We start from the raw sequence: 22,859 nt of genomic DNA, 5'->3' as shown, positions 1-22,859 counted from the left end.
TTGTTTTAATTTTCAACATCTGTTTTTAACTTCCGGAATTTGCCGGTGCACTTTGTCGACGAAAGTTTTCACATGTTTACATTATGGGGGCATCAAACAGCACCAGAAGGGTAGTTATAGAAGATTCTAGTGGTAGCGGCGTTGCAGTCACGGTACGAATGAGTACTTAAATCTTGTGGCATTGTATGCGGCATCGGACATGCTTGACCTTATGATCGTTACGTGAATGTCATCTGGCAAAGTCATGAAGTACTTTTATTTCAAATTAAAACTTCTGACAATTATTTTCCTTATTTTGCATTTTTTGCGCTGATGAGAAATTTGATTAGCTTTTTAGATAAAGTGACGATATATAGAACCCAAATAGAGATGTTATAATCTAAATGGCAAATCATAGAATATAAAATTATTTAAAGTGAAAAAAAAACCTTTACTTTTAATATTATCTAAAATATTGAATATGCAGTAGCAACTTTTGATAAGTGACTTTTCCGAAAATGGATAAGTTGCTAGATTGATCTCTAAAAAACAAGATCTCAAGTATTGGCTGTTTTAATTTTATTGTCCACAGTTATCATCATGTGATGTGTTTTCGAACTAATACAAGTATATTCTTGCGAATGTTTTTAGGTTTCTAGATTTTTTGTCAAGGCTTACTATGATTTTTTATTGTTTCCTATTACTTTCAATTTTCATATGTCAAAAAAACGGTGTCATATATATGTTTTTCGTATGAATTAAAAATTGGATCAGTACACGGACAGGAAATGAAGTCCGGAAATGAGCATTTCCTAAAATCTGGTTCTGGTGATCGCTTCAACCATAAAAAAATTATTTAAATTCTTTTCAGGACTAAAAATAACTAGCATGACTAGTAAATAGTTTTAGGTTGCTGTTTCATGTTTCACATTATTTTTTTAAAAAATAAAATGCAGTTTTCAAAATTTGGGATTAAATGTAAAAATTTAAGACTGTTTACATCTCTATGTCATGATGTATCAAAGTTTTAATATAAAAATTGTCAATAGATTATTGAATAAATGGATTTTGAACAACCATTTTATATAAGAACCATGATAATTTTAACTCGCTGGTTAGTAATAAAAATGACCAAAACACCACATGACTGTCACATGTCTTGAAGATCTGGTGTCTTAAAGGCAGAAAATATATCTATAGTTTATTTAACCCCTCAGAAATTTTCTCAACAACTATTCTAGTGATGCGTATTTTTGACATTAAATAAAAATAGCTGAACAGGTAAATTAAATTTAATTAGTTCTTACGTCTTAAAAGCGACTTTGAATATGTCATACATTTGTCACGTTGTTGTGTTGTTGTTGTTCCAAATATAGAAACCAAAAAACACGCCACAATGTACGTGTGTGCAGTGGAAACCAACGAAATGTGGTTGATACGAAAACATACATTGTATGACATACGAAAACATAATATGACAAGACGATATGTGTACTTAATATCCATATTAATGAAGTAACATTTCAACAGTAATACACCTTATTACTATTTGGATTGGAAGTCTGTTCCACTTGACCCAAGAATATGTTCTGCTTGAACTTTTGACGTCAAACAATAATCACTTTTCCATTGTGGTGTCAGATATTTTCTGTTGGACACATAGCGATAAGGAGTATGAGAATACTAATATACAATGCTTTGAAGTAGACTGACACACAAAGTTGAATTTTGAAGGTGTTTGAATATTCAGTATTTCTACTTTTGGACACACCATTGAACATTCTGACTCTAAAATGACCAGTTCAGCTCTTATTCATTTTTGCTTCAATGCTCTCAATGGAACTCATACCACATCTTCCTATATCTAGCAGGAAATACAAATTTTAAGAGTTTTTTGGTTTGTCACAGGTACATTTAGGTATTAGACAGTCATAGAAAGGCTATCACAATAAGACCCATGTGGTTAAATAAACCCACAACTATTGATAAACCTCAAGTCTTAAGGATTTTATACCCTGGTGTTGTCAGATTAAATGCTAACAATATGGAAATTTTATAGAAAATCCACAGCATTTCCCCTTGTACTGTCATATTTGGCAATTTGGTGCATGATAAATAGAGAATTATTGCATGCCTTAAAATAAATTTATAAATTTAGATATTGGTTAAACAAATTTTATATAAACATGAACCAATTCAAGTTCACCTTTTAGTGTACACTGGACTTGAGTGACCCACTACAAGGTTTTGGGGATTTTAAAGGTTGTTTAGGACTTTTTGTAAACAATATTATTGTTTATTATAAACACTAGCACATCTTGAAAAACAAGTGAGTAATCTATGTTTAAAATTATGTAACAAAAATCATTGTATTAAAGTCTGGATTTTCTACAAAAATCTTGTTTTTACGTTTGCCACAAAATCCCCCTTTTCAATAAAATGCAATGAAAAAATAAATAATAATTCTTTGCACATTTTTTTTCTTCATTTGTACAACCTTAATTTATATTGTAGGTATCACAGTCTGTTGTTAGAAGACTTAAAGGGGAAACAGAATCTGAACCAAAGACTGATCATACTGGTAATTTATTTTCAAAATAGTTGTGTTATGTTCTTAGAGATTTAAGCTTGTTTAGAGAATACCTAGTTAATGAATTATTTGAGTTGACCAAGATTTCTGGTGTACCTTTTCTTATATTTTGGTTTTTCTTAGTTCATGTAAAAATGGCCTAATTTTAACAGACTATGTTAAAATAAATCGGTATCATTCAATGATATTGAGTTTTTGCACAGATCTTTGAAGTTTTTTTTTTAAAACACCTTGGATCTGGTAACCTGTTCTTACAGAATGATGAGCTGATCGTTTGCAGCATCTTATTTCTTGTCAATCAAAGGAGTAGGTTCAGTAAGACCCCTTTTTGGCCCCAAAATTAAGCAGTTTTGCAAAATTGTGAAAATGTAATCTTTTAGCTATTGTTTGGAAAGTAGAATGCTTCTGCTACATAAATATGTGCTGTTTTTGACAATACAATGTACATATATCGTGTACTAGCATCATAAAGTCATGCTAAATTACTGAAATCTTCACAATTATAGCATTTTAGTTAAATTTTAGACGGTTTCCGTCTTAAATGAAAGTGGCCGCATTCGTGTTCATTCATAATATTGAAATGTAAGTTGTATTTGATGATAATACATAACATATATAAAGGTTGAGGATGAACACGGATGCGGCCACTTTCATTTTTGACGAAAACCATCTGAAAAGTGACGTTTTTTGGCATATTTGTTAGATTTTTCATATTTAAGCTCAATCAGAGCGTTTTTAATGACTGAATCAGTTAAAATCTTTTACATAAACTAATCGAATCAATTGAAATAGACACTTAAATGTTTAAAAAGTGTCATAAATATCTCGTTAGATGAAACTAAAATTTGGGGCCAAAATCGGCCCTTACCGGACCTACTCCTTTCAATTTATGTTTTTAAGGACTTATCAGATGAAGTACCACATTTAATATCTTTTCAAAATTTTTAAAAGGAATACATTTTACTTCAAAATTTTTTAGTTAAATTAACCTTTTTAAAAGTTGTCTAAAATGTGTTAAATCCTCCCGTTCAATTAAAAAGTATGAACTTGTCACACAAGTCTTGTTTTTGTACACATGCCATTAGTATGGTCATATATCAATTGAATTCGTTGGAAAAAAATACTTGCAATGCTAGCAACAAAATGTAGATTTGAATAATGCACATAAATTATCTTGCATTGCACTTGATTAGAACAAAGAAATATGGTAATGTTTGACAAAAATTGAGGTAATAGAAAACTAATATGTATTCTCCAAACTATTGATGAAAGAATTTTGTTTTTGTCATTTATAAATTAAAGAAGATGTTTCATTTGTGGTTGTGTTTTTCAGAATCAAGAAGGGAACAATTAAGTGATGCCATTACAGTAAGTTACCTGTCATTAGTTTAAACATATTTAATTGTTTAAAGGACAATTTGATCAGACATGAGTTATTTTTATCATGTTTATGTCAGCGTTGTCCGAAGATGCATGGTTTCCAGATAATAACTTTAGTATAAGTAGATAGAAATCAATAAAATTTTAATACAATGTTTATAACCACAAAAGGAAGGTTGAGATTGATTTTGGGGGTTAGGCCAGACTTTTTATTATCTGTTTCACGAGGTCCGCCCTCTCCAATTTCCCGATTTCAGAATAAGAATTAAAAAAGTGCTTCTTACTTTTATTTTTATTTTTCCTACCGACTATTACGAAATCCTCAGAAAAAAATAAAATCTGTGGTTTACAATACCCGATTTCCTCATCAGTAATATTTCATCTTTACCAAGTCGATGAAACAGCAATTTCAAAGTTAAGAACTTCAAGGCACTTGACTCTATCTAAATTGTTTTAATGCTTAATTTTATAATGTATTTATTTTAACAGGAAACAAGAATCCCTAGTAGGGACTCATCACAAGAAGTCAAGAAATTAGAGAGTTATTATCAAAGCAAACTTGCAGAACTAGAAAAAAAGGTAATTTAGATGCATGTTTTTGTTTGTTCATACATTTGTCTGTCTGTCCTGTTTCAAGTTAGTTTTTGGTTAAATTTTTGGTCAAGGTAGTTTTTCCATGAAATTAAAGTCCAATCAACTTGAAATTAGTACACATGTTCCCTATGATATGATCTTCATAGTTTAAATGGTGAATTAGAGTTTTGACCCCAGTTCCACTTTCAAATGAAAATAGAAAATGATTGTGGTAGTGGGGCATCTGTACTAAGGACACATTCTTGTTTTTACAAAATTTCATATTCATGTGTACTGTCATGACTGTAGTATCCAGTAATAATAGTTCAATAACAAAAATCAAATCCAAGAAGATCAAAAATAAGAAAACAAAAACAAAACTAATAAACCTTGCCAAAAACTTGCATCTGTGCACAGAAAAAAAGAGAAAAAATGGATAAGAGGAGTATGAATGACATTTATACTTGTTCATATCAATGTTATACATACAAAATTGGATGCATGTAGGAAAGCCTTCTACATTTATCTACAATAGGAAATCTGAAGTTTGGAAAGCCAGTCATATTTCTCCTCACAAATGTTCATTTATCTGCATTGATTGTTGCAGTATGCATGTAAATTCACTATTATATGATTTCAATTCATTTCTATATACATGCAGTTATGATGATAATATTCTAAAGTTTTAATAAGTGGCTGTAGGACGTAAAAAAATATGACAGTATTATTTCATATGAAGCCAAAATATAGTTTATATCATGATACATGTATTCAAAAAATGAAATAAATATTTTCAAGCTACAGGTAGTGCAAAATTCTCCTATTCTTAAAAGATTTTACAGGAGAAACACAATAATGTGAACTGAAAGAAAACTAGATGATTTAGTTTTAAAATAAAGTTTGAGATCTCTCCTTATCACCAGAATTTAAGTATGTTGTCAATCTTGTCAGTTATAAGCACTGGTTGCTGAGTTTATAATACTGTGGAGGATTAGTAAAGCAGCATCTGTATAGAATCAGGGCTACAAAATGAAAATAACACTTTATTAATTTGTTACATTCAAAGCACTCTCTTAATCTACCTTCATCAGGAACATAGGAATATGATGATATATAGTATATGTTGTAAATAAAAATTCATGTACTAAAATTGATTGCAGTTTTATATGAAAGTTGGCTAATTTTGGGAGATTTTTAACCAATCATTTTGTATTTGTATATCACACTACTATAAACTTCAGGATTTTCATAATTTAGGCAAAAATTAAAAAGCTTTTGTTGTCTATAATGATTTTTTCTGAATTCTTTATTTTTCAGAATGCCTCATTATTAAAACAAACTACAGCACAGTTTGCAGAAGCAGTACAGGAAGTGGAAAAAAAATTCTTGTAAGTATCAAAATAAACTTGCCGTTAAAAAATAATATATCTTACATTTAAGACTTGGGAAATTTTTAAATGATTGTCACAAAACAAATTAAATAAACAAAATTAAAATGGCATTCAATAGGTAATATCTTACATTAATGACTGGAGAAATTTGGAAATGAATGTCTCAAATCATTAATGACAAAAAATTAGTAAATATGTGGGGCTCACACTACTTCAGAATCATAGGGAGAAGTGACTTCTCTTTTTGAAACTGAGGGAGAAGTGGTGAAATTATGTGCAAGAGAAAAGAGCATATCTTACTTACTTACTTTTCAAAATCTCCAGTGGAGATTTTCAGTAGAAGAGGACTGGCTTAATCTTTTTATATTCATGCTATAACTTTTTTATCTAATATACTATATATGATAATGTAGTCAGCGAGTATAATTTATACAAGCTAAATGTAATTAAAGCTCCTTCGAATGCCTGTTGTAAGGTTTTTATTTAGAATTTTGAAAAGATTCCATGAGTCACATCAACACCAGGGGGCTTCAACCAGGAAAGTTTGCTGTTCTGGCAAGTGGCATAATGATTTTATATTTTCTAGCAGCCCTTTGTCATCTAATGAACATGAATTAGTTAAAATTTTAGAAAAACCCTCATTATCTGCCTGCAACTAAAATTGTTAATTCACAGACTTATTAGTATAACCTCCTTTTATGCCTGTAAAGTATGTTGTAATGAGCAGTCAGAAAGTCTGAATTGAACTGGATGTTAAGCAAGCCCATCAATCTGAATAATTAAAAAAAAAACACTTTGCTAAGTGAACTGCAAAACAAATGTAAGTTATAGAAAAAATATATGTGAAAAATGAACATACATTTAACAGATGGTGTTACATTATTTTACATTGATGATAAGATTTCTAATGACTTTACATTACTTTAGGAAAACAACAGGGCCTCAAGTATGTCCAGACTTACAGACAAAAGTTTATCAGTGCTATCAAGCTAATCCTGACCAAACGTTAGAATGTTCTTCGGTTGTTAGAGCCTTTGTAGATTGTGTAGAAAGAGCTAGACAAGTAAGTTTTTTTTATATCAGTATATTATTCTTGGTAAGTCACATATCAAGGAACATATATAACCTATGTATATATTACTGACATCTTAAAGTTGAAGGGTTGTACTTATACCTGCTATAATTTCTGTTTTTTAATTTCTGTCTTACTATTTTATATATTTACTGAAAGCTGCCATGATACTGATTGCCCTTTTGCAGGTATCAATATAATGGCATAACCTAAATACAGAAATATAATTGTTAAGGGACAACATTGTAGAAGAAAAAAAAGCAAATTTGGAAGGGACATGTAGAAAGCCTTTCATATAAATGGTTTGATCATATTGAAGCTTTTAAAGGGGCGCAAAAAGTAGGACTTATCATACATTCTTCTTTCAACAAGGCATTGACTGTTTTCCATGCTCTAATTTGCATGGTTCAGTGGCTGCTTTAAAAAAAATCACTTTTGTCATGTTAATTTATCACTTATAATGAGTAGAAATATAACTTTATTTGGTATATATGGTTCCTTACAAAATATACATGCCTGTCAGATATAGTTCACCTAACCTCCATCCCACTCCAAGGATTAGTGATTATGGTTAAAGTTAGATACTCTAAGTAGTAGGTCTACTGTATGTGGTGTATAACAAGATTACGAGTGGCACATGTCTATCTTGCATGTATTATTGGACCTTGACCTCATTTGCATGGTTCATTGGTCAATGTTAATTTTTTGTGTTTTGGTCTGTTTTTATGCCCCACCTAGGGTTTTTATATTTTTCTGTCCATCCGTTCATTCGTGTGTCTATCCCGCTTCAGGTTACAGTTTCTGATCAAGGTTTATGATGAAGTTGAAGTCGAATCAGCATGAAACTCAGTACACATGTTCCCTTTATGATCTTTCTAATTTTAATGCCAAATTTCACTGTCCACTGTACATAGAAAATGATAGTGTGAGTGGGGCATCGGTAAACTTTGGACACATTCTTGTTTCAAATACCTTTAAGAAGTTGGTCAACTATATTTGGTGTATATAATGATTGTAAAGAGTACATGTCTGTCTGGCAGGCAGGCAGGTATAATTATAACTTGGCCTCAATTGCATGGTTTATTGGTAAATGTTAAAAATGCCTATTGGTCTGTTTTCAATAACCATAAGCAATAGGTCAGCTATATTTGATGTATATCTGTCTGAAAGGATTTACACCTTACCTTGACCTCATTGTCATGGAGATTTAAAGATAATAAGTTTATGTGATACTTGTAATTGAACTTTTAACATAAAATCAGGGGTCAGTAAAGCAGGTGTGATATTTATAGTGTGCACTCATGTTTTTTATGCCCAATTTATTATGCCCCAATTATTATGCATGGGCATTATGTTTTCTGGTCTGTACATCCTTTTGATCGTTTGTTCGTCTGTCTGTCCCGTTTCAGGTTAAATGTTTTGGTCAAGGTAGTTTTTGATGAAGTTGATGTCCAATCAACTTGAAACTAAGTACACATGTTCCCTATGATATGATCTTATTAATTTTGATGCCAAATTAGAGTTTTTACCCTAATTTCACAGTCCACTGAACAAAGAAAATGATAGTGGGATTTAAACATCCATGTACTAAAGACACATTCTTGTTTTATATGGGTGAACATGAAAGTTGAGTTTAATAAAGTAGAGATCTGACAGAACTTGTTGTAAAGGAGTTTGTTCATGAATGGTCGAACAGATTTTCATGTTTTTTTTATCAGGATAAAATACTACAAATTTTACATAGAAATAGTTGTGGCAATTCTATTTATTCAAGATAGCTTTTTTTTCATGTTTATTTTTTACTATGATAAATGAGAAGCAGTTACTTCCCCTTAACACAAACACTTAGATATCAATGACAGAACTCTTTTCTTTTAATGTCAGACTAAATTGATTATGATGTGGTGAAAATTATTACAAAAATCATTGAGCTGCACTTTAAAATTAAATAATTTAATTGAATAATTTATCTTTATTCTATTTCAGAATGCACTTTTACGGAAAGGATGACCTAAATCTTATGATAGATGACTAACAAGACTTTAAATATATTTTAGAAGTTATAGAAGTGGAAATAATCGTTTAATGACTGATGTAAAATCTTGTTTGATATATTAATTATCATGACGTTTGAAGATTGTGCCTGTTTTGTAATATGTGAACAATTATTAAATAATTGATTATTTGCTATTTTTTTTATTGGTTTGTTGCAATATATATTGGTATCATTACTTCAATTGATGTTGTAAATTTCCATCTGTCTCCATAATTATTTAATTTTATAAATTATCGTGTCTATGTATGACCTAAGAAAATCCACATATGGTAAAATTGATCTTGACGTATAGAGGATGTGTTGCATTATATCAATGACTGATTGATTGTTGGTTGCTTATTATCCAGCTACATGATATTTCAGGCATATTCAGGACAATAATATATATATCAAGTAACAAAGCTATAGCTTTTCCCAAGTCAGAAGCCTGCAATTTAGTGGTTGTCATTTGTTGCTGTGTACTATATTTGTTTTTTTGCTGATATATTGTACAAGAATTAATTTTCTTGTTTGAATTAATATACAGTTGTGATTTCTTGGCCTCTTACAGCTGACTATGTGATATGGGTTTCACTCATTGTTGATGGTGGTACAGTGACCTATAGTTCTTAATTTGTGTCTCACTTGGTCTCTTGTGGAGAGTTGTCTCATTGACTATCATGACCACACCTTCTTGGCTTTATATTTCTATAGTTAAGATATTTTTCTGTGAATAAATAAATGATAATGTAGCATAGTCAATAATCAATATGTAGCTTTATTTTCCACTCACCCCAGTGCTAGCGGCTGTTTTGAACTTGCAATGATAAGAGTTTTTGCTTCATGTTGAAAGCCTTACTTTGGCTTTGAGATAAAGCATAACTATTAAGGAACTGTTCATTTGCTGTTTGTATTTTTATGGCCTCTATAGAGTTGAAAAAGTAAGACTTGGACAGGATGTTTCTGACATCTTTAACATGTATTATTCAGAAAAACTATACCTTTCAAATTATGAAATGTTTTGTGTTGCTCAGGAAAAGTTTTTAGTTTTTCTTGTTTCTGCTTGCATCTGGATGTTGTTTGGATTATTCTAAATGTGATTTAAAAAAAGTGAAAATACATAATATAATGATTTCATGAATAGTTTATACAGAAGTATTTATACAAGCTAATTGAGAAAAAAATTGTTCCTAAAAGCAGCTGGAAAGTTGACCATTTTGTAAATCTGTTTTGAAATTGTGAGCCCTTTAAAATGTCTTCATTTTAAGTAATGATTGGATTGGACATTTGATGCTAAGCCATGAAATAAGTTTTTTTGTCTAAAATGACAATGGAAACGAAGCAGGTGTCAAAGAAACAACAACTTGGCCAACTAGCTGTAAACAGCTCTAGGCCATCAATGGGCCTCCATGCAGCCAAAAAAAATCCTTCATTCAGGGTTGGGCTTATATTGGCTCCTTAACAAAAATGATCAGTGAAATGGACTTTATATTAGATATACTCAGAAACATACAAATGAACCAAAATTTTAAAAACACAAAACTAGCCTGCATTGAAATTCATGAAAATAGTAAACCCCTTTGTCCCAAATCCCGCCTGAAGGCGTAATGGCGACAATCATTCTTTGATGGCTCGTATGACCCTCCAAACCTTTTTTTGAACTGCCTCAGCTGAAATGTCATGATAGCAGGGACTTCAACCAATCAGTCCATGGTCCATAAACTCTTCTCAGATGTTTGTTTATGAAAATATGGTACTTTGAAAGACGTTTAAAAGAGTTCAAAATCGGAAAAACGTGAAAAGTAGCCAAAATCAGGTGGGGGTGGGCATCTTTGAACGGCCACTACATAACTGGTAGTAACTAGGTATAAACTATTATCCTAAATGCATGTAGAGATGGTACAGGAACACAACATGGTAAAATATGGCCAATAGAAATCTAGTCTGTAAAATCTAGGTCACCGTTTTGTAAAAAATCGGTAAAAACACACATTTAGGCAGGCAGACCTGACTTAACAATAATATTTCCCCAGCAAGACACTTAGGTCCCATGTACTCCCAGTTAGCATGAAAGGACTGCTGTAACTATAGGGTAATACTTGAATGACAGAGAAACACAGTCTGGACAATGTTCATCCTCAAGATCGTTTTAAAATCAGGAAATAGAATAAAAATGACCATTTTTCAGTGGGAGTGGGTTTAAACCCACGAGAAAATATTCCACCTCCCATCTCAACTCTATCCAAGCCATCCGCCCCCAAATCTCATCAGTTACAGCATCAAGAGTCTGCTAATTTGCATAAGATTGCAAATTTTCGAAAATGCCTGAATTTCCAGAAATCTTTTGGGGTCGAATGAGTTAAATGTCTTATTCCATTTTCACCTAGGTTAACCAAATTAGTACAAATACCTGGTGATGAGGCAATCAATGACATCTCGCTTTGATGTCATTTTGGTGCCTTTTCACACACTTACTTTTCTACTGAGATTTGTCCAAAAGTTCCATACTTAGTAGGATTTTCTGTCATCATGTGTACATGACTATACTATAGTCATTTAGATTTGACAATTATCGTGGGAGTAATGGGAATTTGACTATTTTTGTACAATAGTAGCATTAATGACACCTTGTAAACCCTGTTCCTTCAAGGTCATATGTGTGTAGCATTCATATTGACAATTCATTATATTGTTCAAGCTTAGATGATCTCTGACATAACCACTGATTACTGTTAAGTTGGACCCCGTTTTCAGTTAAATAATTTTAAACACTTTTATATAGTTTTGTATTTCTTGTCTCGCTAAAAAAATTGTCTAATAATATTTATAGTCACTTCTTAAGGTTACCACAGTATCTAAATTCTGAAATCGACCACATTATTATTGAAATGTAAACCGTAAGGGGAATTATTACAATAGCACAATGTAACCATTATGTAATGTGTGCGGCCTTTCCTCTGCAGTCTTCTTCTCTTGACAAATTCTGTGAATTTTAAGTGGTATACCTCGAAAGTGAAGACATTTTCTAAATTAAATCATTCATCATGAATGAACATATCACAAGAGTGCACATGCTGAAATGTCTCGCCTTCTTCACTAATCATTGATATTAGGTTGATAGTCCTAAATATAAAGCTTAGTTATGACTGTCGCATAAACTTAACATTAACCAAGAAAAAACATTGACCAATGAACCATTAAAATGAGGTCAAGGTCAGATGAACCATGTCAGGCAGACATGTACAGCTAACAATTCTTCCATACAACAAATATAGTTGATATTGTTGCTTATTTTTTAAGGAAAACAACCAAAACACAAAAACTTTAAACTGAGCAATGAACCGTAAAAATGAGATCAAGGTCTATAAAACCTTGCTACTCACATATAGATCATGAAATATTTCCATACACCAAATATAGATGACCTATTGCATATAGTATTAGAAAAAAAGACCAAAACACAAAAACTTAACCATAACCACTGAACCATGAAAATGAGGTCAAGGTCAGATGACACCTGCCAGTTGGACATGTACACCATACAGTCCTTCCATACACCCAATATACTAGACTTACTGCTTATAGTGCCTGAGATATGGACTTGACCATCAAAACTTAACCTTGTTCACTGATCCATGAAATGATGTTGAGGTCAAGTGAAAACTGCCTGACAGGCATGAGGACCTTGCAAGGTACACATACCAAATATAGCATCCTATTACTTATAATAAGACAGAATTTAACATTACAAAAACTTTGTAACATGAGGCATCTATATACAAAGTATGAATCATCCAGGTCTTCCACCTTCTAAAATATAAAGCTTTTATTTAAGAAGTAAGCTAACGCCGCCGCCTGATCACTATCCCTATGTCAAGCTTTCTGCGACAAAAGTCATAGGCTCAACAGGGAGGGTTGAGCATTCACAAACATGTTTAACCACGTCACATTCTTTATGTGCCTGTCCCAAGTAAGTCAGAAGCCTGTAGTAAAGTGTAAGTCTTTGATTCATGTCTATCATGTTTTTGTAAATTTAAAAGTTAAGGCAATATTGATTCCAATAAAAAAGAAAGATTCTTTATTTATATGCACAATATGTTTCTTATATTCAAAACTCATTTGAAAAGGGTACAAAATTGCTTCCCAAGAAAGGAAGAAAAGCATCAAAAAGTCCACATATGACCTTTTTTCGTCTCCTTCATTTCAAAGGAGTAGGTCCGGTAAAGGGCCGATTTTGGTCTCAAATTTCAGGTTCATCTAACGAAAGATTTTGGACACTTTTTAAACACTTAAGTGTCTATTTAAATTGATTCAAATAGTTTATGTGAAAGATTTCAACTGATTTAGTCATTAAAAACGCTCCGATTCAAGCTTAAGGGGGTTCGCGGGTCTAAATCAACTTTTTTTTCTAATATAGGATTTTCCTATGTTTTTCCATGATTAAACCTTATCTTATATCTAATGGAAATATAAAATAAAAATATGGGGTCACCGTTCATTTAAGCTCACAATTTGCCTCCGAAAAAAGCATACATTTTTGTTAATGTCCTTTCAGATATATTGATGATGTTCTTTCCATTAACAATCCGAACTTTTCTGATTGGATTCCATTAATATACCCACCAGAACTAGAAATTAAAGAGACCACAGACACGGCTTCCTCTGCCTCATTTTTAGACTTATACCTCGAATTTGACATACACAGTCATCTCAGTACCAGAATCTATGACAAACGAGACGATTTTAATTTTGAAATTATCAATTTCCCCCACCTTAGTAGTAATATACCAACTTCACCTGCATATGGAATATACATTTCCCAACTTATTAGGTATTCAAGAGCTTGCAGCTCCTATTCAGACTTTGTAAAACGTCACCAGTGTCTGAGCAGAAAATTGATGAACCAGGGGTATGTCAAAGAACGTCTCGTCCTTTTTCTAAAAAAGTTCATCGGAAGATACCCAGAACTTGTTGATAAATATTCCGTATCAACTTCACAAATAATACAAGATGGTCTTGAAGTATAGATTTTGCGTACTGACGTTTGTTATCATCTTAATTACGTATTATAGTATTCTTTTATATGTCTTTTTTAGATATTCATTTGAAGTGACTCTGTGGTTACGTAAAACCACATACTTTGAACGGCAAAATTATTTCATTTATTGATATTACTTTTACTTAAGGATCTTGACATACTATGAATGGCTAAACTATTTTATTCAATAAGACTACTTTTTCTGTTTAGTCTGTTTTTTTATGATATACATTTGACGTGAAACTGTACTTATGTATCCCGTCATACTTTGAACCACACCATTATTTTATTTATTATTATTACTTTTACTGTTAAATCTGGTTTTTGTTATATCTACTTTACGTGAGTCTGCATTTATGTATGCCGTCATACGACCAAATTATTTTTATGTCTACCTGTGCGAATTTCAACGCGCAATTTTACACCAGTAATGAAAACCTTCTATCATTTATGGGTAGACTTTACATAGATAAATTCAGCCGTATTTGACGTGAAACTGTACTTATGTGTCCCGTCATACTTTGAACCACACCATTATTTTATTTATTATTTTTACTGTAAGTCTGTTTTTTGTTATATCTACTTTACGTGAGTCTGCATTTATGTATGCCGTCATACGACAAAATAATTTTTATGTCTACCTGTGCGAATTTCAAACGCGCAATTTTACACCAGTAATGAAAACCTTCTTTCATTTATGGGTAGACTTTACATAGATAAATTCAGCCGTATAAGAAAAGCAAAATGAGAATGTTAAATTTGATGTATGCCTTTTTGTGCTACGTTGTTACATTTGTTGTTTATGTAGTGATAATAAGATGATAACACAATATTGACTGTTGTACTCCTATTTTTGACATTTTTACTCTTTGAGTATGTTTGTTTTGTTCATGCATCGTTGACAATGTAATGGAATTTGATGCGACTGTCATACAAGTGAGAGGTTTAGCTAGCTATAAAACCAGGTTCAATCCACCATTTTCTACATTAGAAAATGCCTGTACCAAGTCAGGAATATGACAGTTGTTATCCATTCGTTTGATGTGTTTGGACTTTTGATTTGGACTTTTGATTTTGCCTTTTGATTTTTGATTTTCCTTTTTGAATTTTCCTCGGAGTTCAGTATTTTTGTGTTTTTACTTTTTTCTGTTGAACTAATAGGAGAAATATTGGTAATATCGAAATAAAAAAAGAACTAAATTACAGAAATCGTTAAAATTTTACAATTATTTAGTTTATGTACAGTTTGTTTGAAAACAGTAATAAAAAATATAGGTCACCGATGAGTTAAAAAAGAAATTTCAATTTTAACGTCCAAAAATGACATTTTTGCACCAAAGGGAGATAATTTGGAGCTTTTTCAATGATATGAACATTTTAAAAGTCATCTGTGGACAAACCAAATCGATTTTTCTTGGTGATTTTTGTGCCATATTATGAAGTAATAGCTAATTGTGAAATAAATAAAATTTGTAATGAAAAAACAAATATTTAATTTTTTTTTCGATTTTTATACGCCCGGGACGGGACGTATTATGGTATACCGTTGTCCGTCCGTCCGTCCGTCCGTCCGTCCGTCTGTCCGTCCGTCCGTCCGTCTGTCCGTCCGTCGTCCACACTTCGGACAATAACTCAAAAACACCTTCACCAATTTCCATGAAACTTAAGTGAATTGTTTATATCTATTGACGTAAGCTCCCTTTCGTTTTTTTTTAATTTCAGATTTTAAGTTTTTGATTTATGGGGCTTTATTCATAAAAAAAGGGGGAATTTTCAACACTTCGGACAATAACTCAAAAAGGCTTTCACCAATGTCCATGAAACTTTGGTGAATTGTTTATATCTATTGATGTAAGCTCCCTTTTGTTTTTTTTTAATTTCAGATTTTAAGTTTTGGATTTATGGGGCTTTATTTATAAAAAAGGGGGGATTTTCAACACTTCGGACAATAACTCAAAAACGCTTTCACCAATGTCCATGAAACTTTGGTGAATTGTTTATATCTATTGATGTAAGCTCCCTTTCGTTTTTTTTTTAATTTCAGATTTTAAGTTTTGGATTTATGGGGCTTTATTCATAAATAAAGGGGGATGTTTAACACTTCGGACAATAACTCAAAAAGGCTTTCACCAATGTCCATGAAACTTTGGTGAATTGTTTATATCTATTGATGTAAGCTCCCTTTCGTTTTTTTTTAATTTCAGATTTTAAGTTTTTGGATTTATGGGGCTTTATTCATAAATAAAGGGGGATTTTTAACACTTCGGACAATTACTCAAAAAGGCTTTCACCAATGTCCATGAAACTTTGGTGAATTGTTTATATCTATTGATGTAAGCTCCCTTTCAATTTTTATAAATTTCAGATTTTAAGTTTTGGAACTATGGGGCTTTATTCATAAAAAAAGGGCGATTTTTAACACTTCGGACAATAACTCAAAAAGGCTTTCACCAATGTCCATGAAACTTTGGTGAATTGTTTATATCTATTGATGTAAGCTCCCTTTCAATTTTTATAAATTTCAGATTTTAAGTTTTGGATTAATGGGGCTTTATTCATAAAAAAAGGGTTATTTTTATTACTTTGGACAATAACTCAAAAAGGCTTTCACCAATGTCCACGAAACTTTAGTGAATTGTTTATATCTATTAATGTAAGCTCCCTTTCAATTTTTATAAATTTCAGATTTTACATTTCCGTGTTATGAATTTTTATGCTGAAAAAAGGGGGATTTTTCCAATTTTGGGACAATAACTAACACTTTCACAAAATTTTATATATGGATGAAAAATTAAGAAAAAAAACTCAGTTAAATTTGAGGTAGCCTTAATAGTGCCAATTTTTTTGTGTATTTTTATTTATTATTTTTTTTTTGGGGGGGGGGGTATTTGACAGGGCTCACACTATTTCTAGTTGATCATATAAATTCATTTAAAGCATAAAAGACAAGTTAAAAGAGCAACGGGCGTATCATGCGCCTAAGCGCAGCCCTTTATTTATACCCGCGAGCCTCCTTAAATATGACAAATCTATCAAATATGCCAAAAAACTTCACTTTTCAGATGGTTTTTGTCAAAAATGAAAGTGCCCACATCTGTGTTCATCCTCAACCTTTATATATGTTGTGTATTATCATCAAATACAACTTACATTTCAATAATATGAATGAACACGAATACGGCCATTTTAATTAAAAACGTAAACCGTCTAGAATTTAACAAAAATGCTAAAATTGCGAAGATTTCAGTAATTTAGCTTGACTTATAATGCTAGTACCCGACATATGTGCATTGTATTTTCAAAACAGCCCATATTTATGTAGCAGAAGCATTCTACTTTCCACTAAATAGATTATAGATTACATTTTCACAATTTTGTAAAACTGCTCTATTTTGGGGCCAAAAAGGGGTCTTACTGAACCTACTCTTTTGTCCTTATCCACAAATTATTGACAATCCAAGTTGTTTCATGTTATGTGCCATTGAATTGATAATTGTGACAGGTGAAAAATGACATGTAAATATCATGTTTTTATTTTTGTTTTATGAACATGATTTTTATTCAAATGTTTACCTATTTTTGTATGAGAATCAAACAGTAAAATTACTGATCTGTAAAATACTGATATTTTATGCAGTATTTTATGTTATCTTTATTTCTTGTTTTATGGTTAATTCTAGATGATTTCCGTCACATGTAAATTTAATGTTATGGGCATATTTGATTATCATCAGTTAAGACTGTTCTGAAGCGGATCTACAAGTCTCAGCTGTTGGTGTCCCCGTCTTATCATGATTTAGTCCAATGAGAATTTGATACTTTATTTTTATGTACAGTGTAACCTGTGTTATCTGACACTCTGTGGGACCAGAAAAAATGTTAGATTAAGCAGAGTGTTAGATTACTCAGGTGTTTTCTGCATTGCAATAAAACTGGTCTATCTACAAACATGACAAATAAAACGATAAATGAAGATGATAACTTTGATACTTGTTTTATTAAGACAAAAGATAGAATTTCTGGGGGGAAATCACAGATAAATTCAAAAGTTCAAGGAATGTTATCAATATATTATGTATTAGCACCTATTTCTCATAAATATGAAAATTCAACAATTTTAAACACAAATAACTAACAATGATATAAATAATCTCACACAAATACTTTATATTTCTTTTCAGTAACCCTTTTGGTTTCCTCACATTTCAGATCTGGAGATTTGACAAATTTTAAGAAATATAAAAAAAAGAAATTTTTTGACATCACTTGTATGGGAGACAACTCAATATTTTGCAGTGAAATTTGATATTAAAGTTGATCATTAAATAATACACTTCATCTTAAAATATGGAGCATCTTTTGCCTCACTTATCTTTCAACGTTTTATTTCAAATAATATTTGATGAAAGAAGAGTTCAAAATTTAATTTACAAAAGTCAAAAATATGAATATAGGATTAAGACTTTAGATCGTTGCTGAGAATTATTGAACTTCTTTTTTTTTAAATTATACAAGAGAAATCCATTGAACAACCAATTTGGTACACACTCATAATTGTTATCCATATTGCATAACTTGTACAAGAATGCTGATAAAACAAAGATTACAACCCTTATCCCAAATAATGAAAAATAAAGATGGATTTTTTTAAAACAAATTGTCAATCTAGAATGTATTAACTGAGATCATATTTTAACAGATACATGTAAGTATAATAAATTCATACATACAGTCTAAACTACATAATAATCAGAGCAACAATTACATGATGAAGATGTTGTTACATTTATTGCACATGCTATACCCAATTCATGTATTATTATGCCAATATGAAGTCATGGAGTTATAATGTGAAACATGTCATAGAGTTATTGTGTAAAACATAGAGCATTACATTACTGCAACACAGGAAAATGGATGAAAAATGAATAAAAATCTATATAATATGAAGCATGTTTAAATTGTATAGTCATTGCAGCCATGCTCACTAAATGGGGCTCTTATGTTTTTTTGGAGTAAAAAAAAAATTGTCTGTTCCTATATGAAATCACGAAAATTTGAAGACATAAGATGTAGTCTTAGATTATATTCATACCAATTATAGATTTAGACCAAATACATGTACAACAATTTCAAATGTGTATCATTTATTGAAATATACAGTTGCTCCAGTAGCACATGATATGACCTTCTTTTGCATGGAAAATTTAGATGGTTTTTAACCAGAATTCAGTTAAATGACTTTTTAGAAAAAGTTGCATAAAGGTATTGTCCCATGTCAAGGACAGTCATATATATACCGGGTAAAAGAAACTAAACATGAATGTGTAATAATACCAGAAAAGATCTTTAATTGTACAAGTTGGCATGTACTTTTATATTACTAACTCATTAAATGTTTTAATTTACAATATAATACCCCAGGAAGTGGAGACATCAACATACTTCATTTGAATGTAAATACAAAATAAACTAAACTACAATGATACATATATATGTGATAAAAAAATAAATATGTAAACCACAACCTTAAGCAAGTATGAAAAAATAACAAAAGTAAAACTTTGTATTATGCAACAAAAAATAACAAAATAAACAAAAGTTAATAACAATTTGGATTTCAAAAATTTTATATGGAAAATAACAATTGGGATTCATCCCAGTGCTAGCGGCTGTTTTGAACTTGCAATGATAAGAGTGTTTGCTTCATGTTGAAAGCCTTACTTTGGCTTTGAGATAAAGCATAACTATTTAGGAACTGTTCATTTGCTTTTTGTATTTTTATGGCCTCTATAGAGTTGAAAAAGTAAGACTTGGACAGGATGTTTCTGACATCTTTAGCATGTATTATTCAGAAAAACTATACCTTTTAAGTTATGAAATGTTTTGTGTTGTTCAGGAAAAAGTTGTTAGTTTTTCTTGTTTCTTCTTACATCTGGATTTTGTATGGATTATTCAAAATGTGATTTTAAAAAAAAAGTGAAAATACATAATATAATGATTTTATGAATAGTTTATACAGAAGTATTTATACAAGCTAATTGAAAAAAAAATGTTCCTAAAAGCAGCTGGAAAGCTGACCATTTTGTAAATCTGTTTTGAAATTGTGAGCCCTTTAAAATGTCTTCATTTTAAGTAATGATTGGATTGGACATTTGATGCTAAGCCATGAATTTTTTTTTTTTTGGTCTAAAATGACAATGGCAACGAAGCAGGTGTCAAAGAAACAACAACTTGGCCAACTAGCTGTAAACAGCTCTAGGCCATCAATGGTCCTCCACGCAGCCAACAAAACAAAAAATGATCAGTGAAATGGACTTTATATTAGATATACTCAGAAACATACAAATGAACCAAAATTTTGAAAGCACAAAACTAGCCTGTATTGAAATTCATGAAAATAGTAAACCCCTTTGCCCCAAATCCCGCCTGAAGGCGTAATGGCGACAATAATTCTTTGATGGGCCGTATGACCCTCCAGACTTTTTTTAAACTGCCTCAGCTGAACTGTCATGCTAGCAGGGACTTCAACCAATCAGTTCATGGTCCATAAACTCTTCTTAGATGTCTGTTTTTGAAAATATGGCAGTTTGAAAGACGTTTAAAAGAGTTCAAAATCGGAAAACGTGAAAATCAGGTGGGTTGGGCATCTTTGAATGGCCACTACATAACTGGTAGTGACTAGGTATAAACTATTATCCTAAATGCATGTAGAGGTGGTACAGGAACACAACATGGTAAAATATGGCCAATAGGAATCTAGTCTGTAAAATCTAGGTCACCGTTTTGTCAAAAATCGGTAACAACAGACATTTAGGCAGACCTGACTTAACAATAATAATTCCCCAACAAGACACTTAGGTCTCATGTACACCCACTAATAATGAAAGGACTGCTGTAACTATAGGGTAATACTTGAATGACAGAGAAACACAGTATGGACAATGTTCATCCTCAAGATCGTTTTAAAATCGGAAAATAGAATAAAAATGACCATTTTTCAGTAGGAGTGGGTTTAAACCCACGAGAAAATATTCCACCTCCCATCCCAACTCCATCCATGCCATCCGCCCCCAAATCTCATCAGTTACAGCATAAAGAGTCTGCTAATTTGCATAAGATTGCAAATTTTCGAAAATGCCTGAATTTCCAGAAATCTTTTGGGGTCGAATGAGTTTAATGTCTTATTCCATTTTCAACTGGGTTAACCAAATTAGTACACATACCTGGTGATGAGGCAATCAATGACATCTCGCTTTGATGTCATTTTTGTGCCTTTTCACACACTTACTTTTCTACTGAGATTTGTCCAAAAGTTCCATACTTAGTAGGATTTTCTGTCATCATGTGTACATGACTATACTATAGTCATTTAGATTTGACAATTATCGTGGGAGTAATGGGAATTTGACTATTTTTGTACAATAGTAGCATTAATGACACCTTGCAAACCCTGTTCCTTCAAGGTCATATGTGTGTAGCATTCATATTAACAATTCATTATATTGTTCAAGCTTAGATGATCTCTGACATAACCACTGATTACTGTTAAGTTGGGCCCCGTTTTCAGTTAAATAATTTTAAACACTTTATATAGTTTTGTATTCCTTGTCTCGCTAAAAAAATTGTCTAATAATATTTATAGTCACTTCTTAAGGTTACCACAGTATCTAAATTCTGAAATCGACCACATTATTATTGAAATGTAAACCGTAAGGGGAATCATTACAATAGCACAATGTAACCATTATGTAATGTGTGCGGCCTTTCCTCTGCAGTCTTCTTCTCTTGACAAATTCTGTGTATTTTAAGTGGCATACCTCTAAAGTGAAGACATTTTCTAAATTAAATCATTCATCCAGAATGAACATATCACATGCTGAAATATCTCGCCTTCTTCAATAATCATTGATATTAGGTTGATAGTCCTAAATATAAAGCTTAGTTATGACTGTCACATAAAATTAACATTAACCAAGAAAAAAACATTGACCAATGAACCATGAAAATGAGGTCAAGGTCAGATGAACCATGCCAGGCAGACATGTACAGCTAACAATTCTTCCATACAACAAATATAGTTGATATTGTTGCTTATTGTTTAAGAAAAACAACCAAAGCACAAAAACTTTAAACTGAGCAATGAACCATAAAAATGAGATCAAGGTCTACAAAACCTTGCTACTGACATATGGATCATGAAATATTTCCATACACCAAATATAGTTGACCTATTGCATATAGTATCAGAAAAAAAAGACCAAAACTCAAAAACTTAACTTTGACCACTGAACCACGAAAATGAGGTCAAGGTCAGATGACACCTTACAATCATTGCATACACCAAATATAGTGGACATATTGCATAAAGTATAAGAAAAACAGATCAAAACACAAAAACTTAACTATAACCACTGAACCATGAAAATGAGGTCAAGGTCAAATGACACCTGCCAGTTGGACATGTACACCATACAGTCCTTCCATACACCCAATATACTAGACTTACTGCTTATAGTGTCTGAGATATGGACTTGACCATCAAAACTTAACCTTGTTCACTGATCCATGAAATGATGTTGAGGTCAAGTGTAAACTGCCTGACAGGCATGAGGACCTTGCAAGGTACACACATACCAAATATATTACTTATAATAAGAGAGAATTTAACATTACAAAAAATTTGTAACATGAGGCATCTATATACAAAGTATGAAGCATCCAGGTCTTCCACCTTCTAAAATATAAAAAATAAAGCTTTTAAGAAGTAAGCTAACGCCGCCGCCTGATCACTATGCCTA

The 22,859-nt window shown here is 31.6% G+C and overlaps 1 protein-coding gene across 1 annotated transcript; it reads left to right on the top strand.

Moving 5' to 3' along the window:
* On the top strand, positions 1-9,170 carry LOC139483209 (MICOS complex subunit MIC19-like). Its single transcript, XM_071267243.1, has 7 exons — positions 1-152; positions 2,494-2,560; positions 3,903-3,937; positions 4,439-4,528; positions 5,840-5,910; positions 6,841-6,976; positions 8,972-9,170. Exons 1-7 carry the CDS (start codon positions 84-86, stop codon positions 8,993-8,995), a joined length of 492 nt encoding a protein of 163 aa, XP_071123344.1. The 5' UTR covers positions 1-83; the 3' UTR covers positions 8,996-9,170.
* Positions 9,171-22,859: the final 13,689 nt, after the last annotated feature.

This window comes from Mytilus edulis, chromosome 1 (assembly GCF_963676685.1).
Source record: "Mytilus edulis chromosome 1, xbMytEdul2.2, whole genome shotgun sequence".
Lineage (NCBI taxonomy): Eukaryota > Metazoa > Mollusca > Bivalvia > Mytilida > Mytilidae > Mytilus > Mytilus edulis.
Note: the sequence above shows the minus strand (reverse complement) of the source record. Positions and strands in the feature narration are given on the sequence as shown.

What these genes read in the sequence shown, in the direction of transcription:
- LOC139483209 (XM_071267243.1), top strand. Translation starts at nt 84, where the DNA reads ATGGGGGCATCAAACAGCACCAGAAGGGTAGTTATAGAAGATTCTAGT. An exon ending in GTAGCGGCGTTGCAGTCACG is followed by an intron (nt 153 to 2,493) that starts GTACGAATGAGT and finishes TTTATATTGTAG; the next exon opens with GTATCACAGTCTGTTGTTAG. An exon ending in TTGCAGAACTAGAAAAAAAG is followed by an intron (nt 4,529 to 5,839) that starts GTAATTTAGATG and finishes TTTATTTTTCAG; the next exon opens with AATGCCTCATTATTAAAACA.